The sequence below is a fragment of the Lacerta agilis genome, chromosome 2 (assembly GCF_009819535.1).
Source record: "Lacerta agilis isolate rLacAgi1 chromosome 2, rLacAgi1.pri, whole genome shotgun sequence".
Taxonomy (NCBI): Eukaryota; Metazoa; Chordata; class Lepidosauria; order Squamata; family Lacertidae; genus Lacerta; species Lacerta agilis.
The window spans coordinates 35185906-35197806 of record NC_046313.1 but is presented as its reverse complement, the minus strand read 5'-3'; the positions used below and the strand labels follow the sequence as shown (position 1 = coordinate 35197806).

The 11901-nt window shown below is 44.9% G+C and overlaps 1 protein-coding gene across 2 annotated transcripts; it reads left to right on the top strand.

Moving 5' to 3' along the window:
* The first annotated feature begins 800 nt into the window (after positions 1-800).
* Positions 801-10015, top strand: LOC117041113 (protein SCO1 homolog, mitochondrial). 2 transcript variants are annotated; one of them, XM_033139490.1, is made up of 6 exons: positions 801-974; positions 1964-2054; positions 4205-4402; positions 6992-7084; positions 7236-7351; positions 9223-10015. In XM_033139490.1, exons 1-6 carry the CDS (start codon positions 816-818, stop codon positions 9352-9354), a joined length of 789 nt encoding a protein of 262 aa, XP_032995381.1. In that variant the 5' UTR covers positions 801-815; the 3' UTR covers positions 9355-10015. The 2 variants fall into 2 exon arrangements, with proteins under 2 accessions (XP_032995381.1, XP_032995382.1); XM_033139491.1 differs by having other exon boundaries at positions 842-974; positions 1961-2054.
* Positions 10016-11901: the final 1886 nt, after the last annotated feature.

The window sequence follows — 11901 nt, the reverse complement described above, 5'->3', positions numbered from 1 at the left end:
TTCAATACCCCCTTCCCTCCGTCTCAAGTCACCCGAGGGTTGGAAGCAACTGAGAAATGCGAAGTTTGGGCGAAGCTGTGATCGGGTGCCAGAGAGTTTGTGCTGTATTTTAAATAGGTTTTTTTTAAAAAAAACACTTAAAAACAACAACTTGTCCTTGGATGCCAATGCAAGTCTGTTAACCTCGTACTGCGGCTGTGAAGGGCTGAGGTGGTGGCTTAGGACGGCTGTGCATCGCAGCCCCGACTAAGAAGCAGATCAGGCTCTTCAAAAATGACTGACTGCGATAAAGGCCGTCTCTGGATCGTGGGCTGGCAGAAGATACGTAAGGAAACCATTTTGCCCCCTGCGTAACTGAGGTGACATAACTGCACGACTCCCGCGACCAGAAGCCCTCCTTCCTCCCGGTTTCAATGAAAGCCAACCCCCGCTTCCGGCGTGCTCCCGTCACTTCCTTTCCCGAAAAGCGTTTCTCCCTGACACTTCCGTCGAGCTAACTTTCAGAGAGACGAAAACCTATAGAGCCGAATGCAGCACTGCCCCTATGAACACTTCCGGGTGTACTTCCCCCTCTCACACACACTCTTACAATCCCGTGCAAAACACACGAGGTTTCCATCGTAGTGATGCCGAGGCATAAGGCGATGCGTGCTCTTTGTCCATGGATAAATTTTTTGAAAGGACGAAGGGCGAATTCAGTTGCTGGCGAATGCCAGGCCCCCCCCCCGCGAAATCCAACCTTTGTCACTACTCTTCCTCATTCCTAGTTCTATGGGCTGCAGGAGCGTGGCTGGACAGGGCGGGCGGGAAGGAGGATGGCGGCGGCGGTGGTGGCGGCGACCCGGCTTCGTCCGCTGGCGATTTGGGGTCTCCGAGCCCCTCCGCCGCGCTGGCCTTCCCTTTGCTCTCGCGCTCAGCCCTTGGCTACACGGCCGCCGGGGGAGAAGCCGCGGGAAGGGCCCAGCAAACCTGGGGTGAGCCAGTCCCGCTCCAGGGGGAGCTGCTGCTCCTGGGCGCATCCAGGGAAAAGAATGGGCGCCTTCTTCCGGGGGAGCTGCGGGGCAGGGTGGGGAGGAGGCGCACGTGGAGCCCTTTAGGGAGACAAATGGTTGTCGGTCTGCTTGATGCTGCCTCTTCTCTAGTCCTGCCGCTGCAGGGCTGCGAAGTGACACCTGCTGAGCAAATGCATCTCCTTTTGCATTTCTGCTTAAGTAGTGCAGGCGGAGCAGCTTCTCGCCCCCTGTGTGGAGGAGAAGCGAGACGAGAGCCCCTGAATCTCTTTTCCAAATCTTAAGTTGCTGCTTTTAGCTGCGCTGGGTTCAAGCGGTTGTCTGCCTGAGCCGGTTGCTATATAGGCAGTGGTTCTCAACCTTTTTTGGGGGTCATGCCCCACCTAAGCATCTCTAAAATCCTGATGCCCTCCCCCGTGACATATTCTTATTAATCAAAAAGTTAATTCCTATTCACGTGAAGGAAGCCTAAAAGGTCATTAACTTGGTCTAACTCATACTCAAATTGCCCCCCTTAAAAATCAAATTGCCCCCCTTAAAAATCAAATTGCCCCCCTGTGGGGCATGTGCTCCATGGCTATACAGTAAGCCCGCAATTTATGCTATGTTCTGGGGATCATGCCTAAAGCCGAAATTGCTTACAGCCAAAACACATTGGGTTCAGTGGTGGGTGGAATTGCCAAAGTTTCCCCCCCAGATGCCTGCCCCCTTTTTATTATATTTATTTAGCCAAGCTTGTAAAACGGAATGTGCACAAGTTAAATGTGTGTAAGTTGCATGCTTACTGTACTGTATTCCAATCAGGGAAAGGTTGAGGAGATGGAAGGTGCAAGAAGACCGAGCTTTTGCTTACTGAAACAAGGTAGTGACTTGGAAGTTGAATGAGGAAGTTGGCTTTGTGAGCAAGTCTTTTATTTACATGTGCACTTCTCTTTCCTCCTCTTTCCCAGTAGCCTGTAACTTGGAAGACTCTGGCAATTACTTGTGCTGTTGGAGGAAGTCTGCTAGCAGCAATGAAGTTATTCAAGAAAGAGAAAGAAAAAAGTATGTAAAACGTATTGTGTCTATTGTGTCTGCTGCACAGATGCAAAGGCTTTGCATTCCTTCTTGGTTGTGTGAATATTTTGTGGGTGTACCTCACTGAGTGCCTGTCCTCACTGCCCTTACCTGTGCTTAAGGTCTAAACCAGGGGTCCCCAAACTAAGGCCCGGGGGCCAGATGCAACCCAATCGCCTTCTAAATGCAGCCTGCGGACGGCCCGGGAATCAGCATGTTTTTACATGAGTAGAATGTGTCCTTTTATTTAAAATGCATCTCTGGGTTATTTGTGGAGCCTGCCTGGTGTTTTTATATGAGTAGAATGTGTGCTTTTATTTAAAATGCATCTGGGTTATTTGTGGGGCATAGGAATTCGTTCTTTTTTTTTTTCAAAATATAGTCCGGCCCCCCACAAGGTCTGAGGGACAGTGGACCGGCCCCCTGCTGAAAAAGTTTGCTGACCCCTGGTCTAAACTATTATGTCAGAAACGTTTTTTGATCCTAAGAGATTATTGCTTCTCCTAGCTTTTACCCCTATCTTGTTAAGATGAATCCCTTAATGCTGTAGTTCAGTGGTGGCGAACCTATGGCACGCTTGCAAGATTTGGCACGCAGAGCCCTCACTGCTGGCACGCGCACCATCGGCCCATCCGTGCTGTTGTTGTTGTTTTTTCCCCAGGCTTGCGCCCGCTGTTGAAACCTTGAACTTTTTTTTTTTTTGCTAGTCGCTGGAGATTGTGTTCGGCGATTGATCTGTTTTTCAATTTGCTGCGTCAGTAGTTGTTTCTGATTGGGCATAACAGCATTCGTTTTTTTAACCCTTATTGTGCTGTGTGTGTTTTTTTTGGCGCTTTGGCAGACGATGATGTCGGCGCTGCATATTAGTTCCAGCGAAGGTATTATTTGTCATTTATTTCTGTTCTCTCCCCCCCAAAAAAGCTTAGCAGCTCTGGGGCACTCCCCCAAAAAAGCAAAGCAACTTTTGTGCGACCCCCCCCAAAAGCTCCAAAACTTTGGTCGGCAGCTCCCCACAAAAAAAGCTCAACAAGTTTGGGCACTTTGTGATAAATAAAGTGGTTTTTGGTTTACAGTTTGGGCACTCGGTCTCTAAAAGGTTCGCCACCACTGCTGTAGTTGATGCAAAGGTAGGAGCACTACTACTATGAAAATGTATGGTAAAAGATTAAGCAATGGGTCCCAAATGCATCCTGGGTGTGAAAATATTGATACCTGCAGTAGATGTTTTCCGCTAACTGTTTTCAGAGTCACTAGAACTGCTTAAAGAAGCAACTGAGTATTCTGAAGTTTAGCTAGTGACCTTTTTAGTTGATACAGTGGTGCCCCGCTAGACGGAAATAATTCGTTCTGCGAAAATTTTCGTCTAGCGAGTTTTTCGTCTTGCGGAGCGGCAATGACAGCCACGCTCCGCAAAACGGAAAAAAGACGAAAATTTTTCGTCTTGCGAGGCAGCCCCATAGACTTTTTCGTCTAGCGGGGCAGCCTTCCGCTAGGCGAATGCCTTCGTCTAGCGAGTTTTTCGTCTAGCGAGGCATTCGTCTAGCGGGGCACCACTGTATTTGCTTCTGACAAGGAGAAAAGTACTTCTAAGACAAATGGGAGGGAGCGTGTCGCAAAACATGTTCCAAATCCCTTGGGTGAAGAGGCAGCAAGAGAAGAGAAAATTATTTTGAAATGATTGAAGGCTTTGCAGGTAGATTCTGAGAGAGGCTGAAAACTTCCAGTCTTACTGACTCTTTCAGATGTTGATTACAGTTAGATTTCTTGTCATTTTGAAACTTGCAATAAAGTACCTGACATGGCTTGCATTTATTTTGAAACACTTATCCCCCCTTGCCGCTTTTGGCTTTTTTCTTGTCATTTAACCCCCCTCCCCCAGTCCTGCCTCAAGATGCTGGACTTTACCAATACAAATCTATGGTTAATGGAGCACCCTCATGTACAGTGAGCATGGCGATACTGTATCAAGAGTATTGACTGGGAGTGGGGAACTCAAACCAGATTCTTGTACTAAAGAGCTATACAAACTTAGCTGCCATAAAGGAAGTGTGGGATGGGGGAAGAATATAGTTGCAGCTTAGTTGGCAGTGCTATAGGATCTCCTAAACAGGTGACCTTCCACTGTGGTTTGATTTCAGAGGCGGAGAAGGAGCGGAAACGGGCTCTTGGAAAGCCATTGCTGGGAGGCCATTTCTCACTCGTCGATCACCATGGGCAGCCCAAATCGGATCATGATTTTCTGGGCCAGTGGGTGTTAATCTACTTTGGTTTTACACATTGCCCTGACATTTGCCCAGAAGAACTGGAAAAAATGGTTCTCGTCATCAATGAAATTGGTAAGTAAACCATACTGAAGCCCAAACACTCTCCCTGAAATAACTCTTCATAGAGAAGAATCTCATTCTGTTCTCTAGGTTAATAATGTTTTTAGCCTGTGTTGCTCAGGCAGTGGCAGATTTATATAGGTCTGCAAGGTCTGCACAGAATTACCCCCTCTCCCCCTAGTTATTAATATACATGGTTAATTGAGAAGATACCTCTGAAATGTGACTACCAACATTAAATTGCTATTGTTGAATTCTAGTATTTTAGGCGGTTGCATTGCTTCCACTCTTCATTTCTCCTACTCCTTAATTAAAGTCATTGGAAGTAGGTCCATTACAGCATGGGTGGCCAGCACAATGCCTGTGAAGGCCTTCATTGGTGGCCCTGAACAGGTGACATAGGTGGGGCTCTGTTCCCATAGAGTTTAGTCTGAAATAGACAGCAGGAAAAATAGGAGGGTAGGAGGGAAATGCAAGTATAGTGATGAAGTAAAAGTACTGTAAAGGTAAAGGACCCCTGAACGGTTAAGTCCAGTCAAAGGCGACTATGGGGTTGCGGCGCTCATCTCACTTGCAGGCCGAGGGAGCCGGCGTTTGTCCACAGACAGTTTTCCAGGTCATGTGGCCAGCATGACTAAACCGCTACTGGCACACGGAGGACTGTGACGAGTGCCAGAGCGCACGGAAACACTGTTGACCTTCCCGCCGCAGCGGTACCTATTTATCTACTTGCACTGGCATACTTTTGAACCGCTAGGTTGGCAGGAGCTGGGACAGAGCAAAGGGAGCTCACCCCGTCGCGGGGATTCGAACCACCGACTTTCTGATCGGCAAGCCCAAGAGGCTCAGTGGTTTAGACAACAGTAACATGATCAGAAGCTGTTACATGTACTGAAAACTTGGCTGCAGAAAAGATGGCTTTTGAAGAACAGGAGAGACTTGGCACCATGCCCAAGTTCTGGGAGGGAGTTCCACTTGCAGGGGGCAGCAAGGAAGAGAGGGCCAGTCACTTAAGGAAGCAGGAAATCTTTAATCAGCTCTAAGTGATAAAAGTTGAAGGAGCAGGGATCATGTAAGAGAGATAATTACCAGCAGTTGAGTAGCCTGTAGATAACTTAAAAGTAAAGATGACTTTATGCTGGTAATGGAAGGGGGATAAGAAGTAATAACATATTTTGTGTAAATTGGTAGAATATGAAGTCATGTACTTATGGAGTGGAGCTCTGCCTTTTTGAGACCTGAAACTACCTAGATATGCCTGCAGTTTACTAATCTGCCCTTAGTAAAAGGGAACTGCTGCCCCCTAGTGGCAGTGTTGTGAATAGCATCTCCTTGTGGCATATGAAAATTGCATTCATTCTGCTGCAGAAATGGAATTTCATATTCATTTCTGGAGTTCTTGTCAAAGTATGGGCTGACATTCTGTAGTACACCTTTACGAATGGAATATACGGATTACAATAGCTAACGTGGAGCTTCTTGGATGCAACATATTTCTTTTGAAAGGAACTAGATTTATGGGTAATAGCTGAACTTCTTCAGGCAGAGCTACTTTTCCTACACAATATTATTGAGATGACAATATTCCTATTTAAATCACTTACGCTTATTTCCCAGTCTTCTCCTGTTATTACACAGTGCCTCCATCTCCCTGGCTGCTATCTTCTGCTCTGGGACCTGCCCTGCTGGAGGGCAGGTAATAAATTTAAATATATATATATATTAATTCTCCCTTTTACCAATTAAAATTTCTGCAGAAAATAACCAGGGTTTAAACAGACTTTGAATAGACACAAATATTATATGCATAGGTTTTTTAAAAAATAAAAAATCTGAGTGCACAAATATTTATTCCTATGCTTTAGGCCTTCAAGCTGTGGCCTGTAATTGGAGTCCCTGAACAATAGTTTTCAGTCTTTTCAGGACCCTCATTTAACTTCAGCCTGAAAAATAGGGCCTGTTTTTAATTTTACCTTCTATTGCTTTTTCATTGATTACATATATGTATACCTCAATGTCATAAGCTCTCCAGTTCCCCCTTTATTTAATGACCGATAAAATCCAGATAATCTCTCTGTGCCCATCCTTCTCCATACCTACTGCCACAAGAATATTGTGGTGCCGTGGTTGTCCTAGGTCAGCTCTTGACCTTATGAGTCAAATCTCACCTGTTGCAGCTTATTAAGGTGAAGTTTATTAAGTATTCATCAAATGTTAGCCATGAGTCCGAGTAGCTTCCTCTCTAGAAGCTCTTTGTTCTAGTACAGGCAACACGTTGTCATTTAAGAACATAAGAAGGGACTGCTGGATCAGGCCAATGGCCCATCTAGTCAGCATCCTGTTTTCACAGTGGCAGCTATAGTTGCGACTGTATTAAAACAGCTAGGGCATGTGTTGCAACTGGTAGGAGGACCCCAATATTTAATAAAGCATCCATATTACATTGCTGCATTTTCTCCAAAAAAGGCATCCCACAAAAGCACCATCTTGAAGATGGGCTGTAATAAAATTGGCACATTCTATGGTATTTTATGAGCTGGAACGCAAAAGTAGCCTTGAGTCAGTTAGTGGGATATTAACTATCATGCTTTATGGCGACAGATGAGATCAAGTCTCTGCCAAACATCACTCCGCTCTTCATCACCATTGATCCAGAGAGAGACACGAAAGAAGCTATTGCCACATACGTTAAAGGTAATGTTAACCTCCCTATCTGGTATTGTACTGGCTCCCTATACACCCAGCTTTGTAGAGCTGAATAGCTTTTCTAACAGTGGAAGTGGGTAATAATTTGGGCCCTCATCTTTAATGTCTGCTGATCTAACTAGCTCCATTTCTGTTCAAGAGTTTTCACCCAAGCTGATCGGATTGACGGGTACGAAAGAACAGATCGATGAGGTGGCTCGAGCCTATCGTGTCTATTACAGCTCTGGCCCCAAAGACGAAGATAATGATTACATAGTGAGTAACGATTCTGCATATGACGGCACCAGCTATGTTACAGATTGAGAACGCTAGTTGGCTCAACAGAAAAGGTTTTGAACTTTCCAAATGGACGAGGCGGGTTTAGGAGGAGTTTCTCAATTAAAGCTCTGCTAAAGGAGAGAATCGGAGGAAACCTACAAGAGGATGGGGAAAGGGGGTGGGGTGGAAGGGTTGCCTAGCTGTGGGAATTTTATAGGGTTTCGGGGTGTCTCTGAAAAATATCTGGAGTTGGAGCAGCTGGCTTGTAGTTGAGTGATATTTCTGAATAAGGTGAGAGGAGCAAAGCTGTAAAAGCAATAGGCAATTGTGAGCAAGCGTTGCTGGAGGAGAGAATACATAGTTTGTTCATAATGAGAAGGCTTTCCATGTGAGACCGCAGTGTTTCTTCATTTGCCTTTTCTGTCTGCTAGAATACAAGAGCTCAGAGGTATCCTTTTTCGCATGCAGAGAGGCAGTTACTGAAAGGTGCCTGTGTTTAAATTGATCTGAAAAACAGCATGGCAATTAGAAGTAGGCCTCAATAGGAGTCTTGGAGGTTGGTGTTGCTGTGTAAAGGTGCAGGATCCAAGCTTGCCTTTTCTTATTAGCTAGTCCTGATTGGGCCATAATGTGGTCTGAAAAGCCCAGGTATGTCCTCTTTTATCACAAGCCAGCTTCCCTTCTCAGAATACTTAATGTGAGTTCTGTGTGGGGTGTTATTTGTCATGCAAGTTATTAAAACACAATTTCGCCACTAGAGGGAGCTAGACAGCAAATGACACATGCCTTACCTATGTCCTGTCCAGCTAATCTGCCTACTTTGTTTCAGGCAGCATTTTTAATTGACCTAGATCTTAATGCCTGTTCTTTAGAATCTAGTTATCCCAAAGTGCCAGCTTTGTGTTGGTCCCACTTCCCAAAAGTCTGTCCTGTTGACAAAATGAGATAGTGACACTGACACAACATGTTTACCTATGATCTGTATTGACTAAAAGTAATATCTGAATTGGCCTCTTTCCTGTCCTGCCAGAGAATATTTCAATATTGCCCTTGTTCTTCTGTAATCTGAATGAGTAAATTCAGTGTATCTGCACTGTCTTCTTGAATTTCCATCACATGATGAGCAAGGACTATCTCTGTGATGTCAGAAAGAGCCATGGGATCTTTGCATTTTCCTGCTTCCAAGAGGGATTCCAATAGGAGACCATTGAGTTGCATTGGGAGGGATCATTCTCTCCACCGCCCCCCTCAGAGAAGAGCTCTGTTCTTCCCCAGAACGGAGAAGAACCTTGCATGTCATGTGGTGCAGGGAAGTTATGGAGGATCTTGAATGCAGAAGGCTGGTTCTGAAGTTTTAAAAATCCTTAGTGTGCCATTAGCTCTTAGTGAAAGTTTGGATTTCATGGAATAGCCTTGCTTTTTAAAAAAACACACACACAAGGTTCTCAAAAGGCAAACTCCTATGAGGTTTCTTTCTTCTGCAGGATGTGGCTGCTTTCACAGCCCTCTTTTATTGCTTGCTCTCTTTTAGTTCTGTTGTCAAGTAAAGAGCCACTGTTTGAGGCACTTCTAGGCTGTCTAGCGAGCTCTTGGTTTTATGAAGAAATCCAGAGCTAGAGTGGCAGTTTGATCATTCTAGTGCAGGCATAGGGAACCTTCGGCTCTCCAGATGTTTTGGCCTACAACTCCCATGATCCCTAGCTAACAGGACCAGTGGTCAGGGATGATGGGAATTGTAGTCCAAAACATCTGGAGAGCCGAAGGTTCCCTATGCCTGTTCTAGTGGGTTACTGATGACCAGAACGTGCCCTGCTAACCTAACCCTCCTTTCCACTCTATCCCCAATTTGTCTTGTGTGTTTTTTGCAGGTGGATCACACCATCATAATGTACCTTCTTGGACCAGATGGAGGCTTTGTTGATTATTTTGGGCAAAACAAGAAGAATTCTGAGATTGCTGCTTCAATTGCTGGACACATGAGACAATATAAAAAGAGCTAGGTGGTGGAAGGTTTTGCACTAGAAAGCAAGGAAGCTGCATATCAGGCAGGCTGGTCCCATGACACTAAAATGCAGCTAGTAATGTGCCAGGGAGATCAGATTAGTTGGATGAAGTGTTGCGGGAGTAATCTGTCTTGGCAACTTCCTTAAGCACTTGAATTCTCAGCTAAGGCTATACCTACGGGCTAAGACTCAAATGGATTAAATAAGGAGCTGGACATCATACAGCAAAAGTACTTGACCAAATATTTTTCTCTGAATGTGCCTTGCTTCTTAAAGGCCTTTAGGGATGACACAGAGGAGGTCCCAGTGAGAGGGTCACCACTGCTCAAATCCATTCACAGGAGCATTCAAATCTTTTCCCGCTCTTGTAGTGTGAGTTTGTGCTGTGCTGTGCTGATGCATGTACAGTGGGGTGCTAAGTTGAACTGTGCTGAAGGTATCAGTCATGAGGAGGCTTGCTTGGTATCTCTGTGACTTTTGACTCAGTCCCACAGCTTCAACATCGCTTCCAAAACTTTCCTGACAGGCATAGGAACTGGGGGTTTTGCCTTTTTGAAATGATTATGGCAAGGGTGGTAGCTATATTGATCATGGATTATTGATCAGGTAAAGTGGCATTTAATGCACAGATAATGAAATAAAGTGGAAGAAACCTAGAGCCTGTGTTTTTTGAAATCTCACATCAATTAAAAGTGAATTACCACCTGTTTGCTTCGCATGTTTTTCTTATTCCTTAAAATCGAATGAACTGATACAAAACTGGCAGCTATAGGACACATGGATGAATATAGTTGTATATCATGCACATTTAAATCTGTTAACAGTAGAAGGGGCACCCCCCCCCCCAATGCAGCACTTTTCAGGTGGCACACTGAAATAAACGAGCCTTTACCCTGACTTGGGAGTGGTAGAATTACTTCTTTTTTTCTTTTTGTAGCCAGCTTCCTAGTTAATGAATTCTGTATCTTATATTCATTGGGAGCAAATGATCAAGTTGAAGATGCTTGCAGCATCTGAGTAACTAGAATACCGGGTAGATATTTCTCTCTCTCTGAATAAATAAGTTGTACCTTATGATACAGAATAGTGGCAGGCTGCTGTGCATCTTCCTCTCCACCCCCCCCCCACCTTCGAGTGTGCTTATGGATTTTTGTTTTGCATATGCTGTGTCAAAAAGAGTTCTTGGGGAATGTGCCTGGGCCAATTCCTCCCTCTGGAGAAAGTATTGTAATGTAAGAAGATTCTCATATATCTGAAATATCTTCTCTGCATCTGAGATACTGGATAGATTAAAGGAGACATTGCCTATTTTCCAAGTGTCCACCAAGAATTTCCTTGGGTCAGTTTGCATGAAGTGCTTTTGTGACTTTGGCAGAATATAACCTTCATTCTCAGCTGTTCTAGGCAGAGGCAGCTCTTTTTCCTACTTTACACTGTGTGTGTGTGTGTGTGTGTGTGTGTGAGAGAGAGAGAGAGAGAGAGAGAGAGAGAGAGAGAGAGAGAATTGCCAGAAAAGTAGGTAACTTAAGTTTTGCTTTTTTATTTACTGTGAACACACGCACACCAGTCTACTTTGAAGGTACATTGCCAACGCTGCAGAGTGCAAATATCAACATCTTCTGATGTTTTAAAGATATTAAATTTGTTGTTGGCTGTTGGAAAATAGCTTGATGTGTTAAAACATAGCGCACAAAATGGGAAGGATGTGGAAGCATAGAGCAACATGCTGGGCAGAAAGTGTGGTGGCTAAGGAGAGATCGCTCAGCTTGTGGGATGGAAAAGAGAATGGACCATGGCTATTATCAGCTGAGCTAATGGAGGAGAGGGCTATCAACAGTCACTAGCCATGATGGCTATGCTCTACCTCCATAGTCAAAAGCAGTAGTGCTCCTGAATACCAATGGCTGGAAACCACAGCAATCGGGAGAGATTGATCTTGTGCTTCAGTTATGCTTGCTTGTTTTCCACAGGCATCTTACTGGCTTCTGTGAGAACAGGATGCTGGCCTAGATGGGCCATTACTCCTCACGTTCTTACAGCATCTCCTATATTCTGCCACTCTGCTCTGGATAGTGAGGCTTGGAAACAAGGGTTACTGCGTCCATTTCAGCATATTTCAACTCTCAAACTGAATGTAGGGTGTGTGTCTTTGTATCAGGGGCAGAGGGAGTCTCCTGTTTTCTACAGGAGTGCTAAGTACCTGACTCTTCTCTCAAAACCAGCTTTAGGAGGTGTGGCTGTGGAGCATTTAAAAAAAGATGCGACAAAGTAATCCATCCTGGGGCCAAGATCAAGATTTCCAAAGCGCCAGGCAAGACTATTAGGTATTCTGTTTGCTGGGTGGTTTGAAGCTTTATCTTCAGCTACTGGAACAGGAAAGGAAACCAGATCTCTGCTACAGGAAAGGAGAATGTGATAGTTCAACAAGTTGCAAGAATGGCATTGTTGACATATTGCCTGGCTTACATGAACACCACCCTACAAAGTCCAGGTTTGGCAATTCCCCTTACTGAAGTAGTGGGTGGTATTCAGCTAGGGTTTTGT

What these genes read in the sequence shown, in the direction of transcription:
- LOC117041113 (XM_033139490.1), top strand. Translation starts at nt 816, where the DNA reads ATGGCGGCGGCGGTGGTGGCGGCGACCCGGCTTCGTCCGCTGGCGATT. An exon ending in TCTCGTCATCAATGAAATTG is followed by an intron (nt 4,403 to 6,991) that starts GTAAGTAAACCA and finishes TTATGGCGACAG; the next exon opens with ATGAGATCAAGTCTCTGCCA. An exon ending in ACGAAGATAATGATTACATA is followed by an intron (nt 7,352 to 9,222) that starts GTGAGTAACGAT and finishes TGTTTTTTGCAG; the next exon opens with GTGGATCACACCATCATAAT.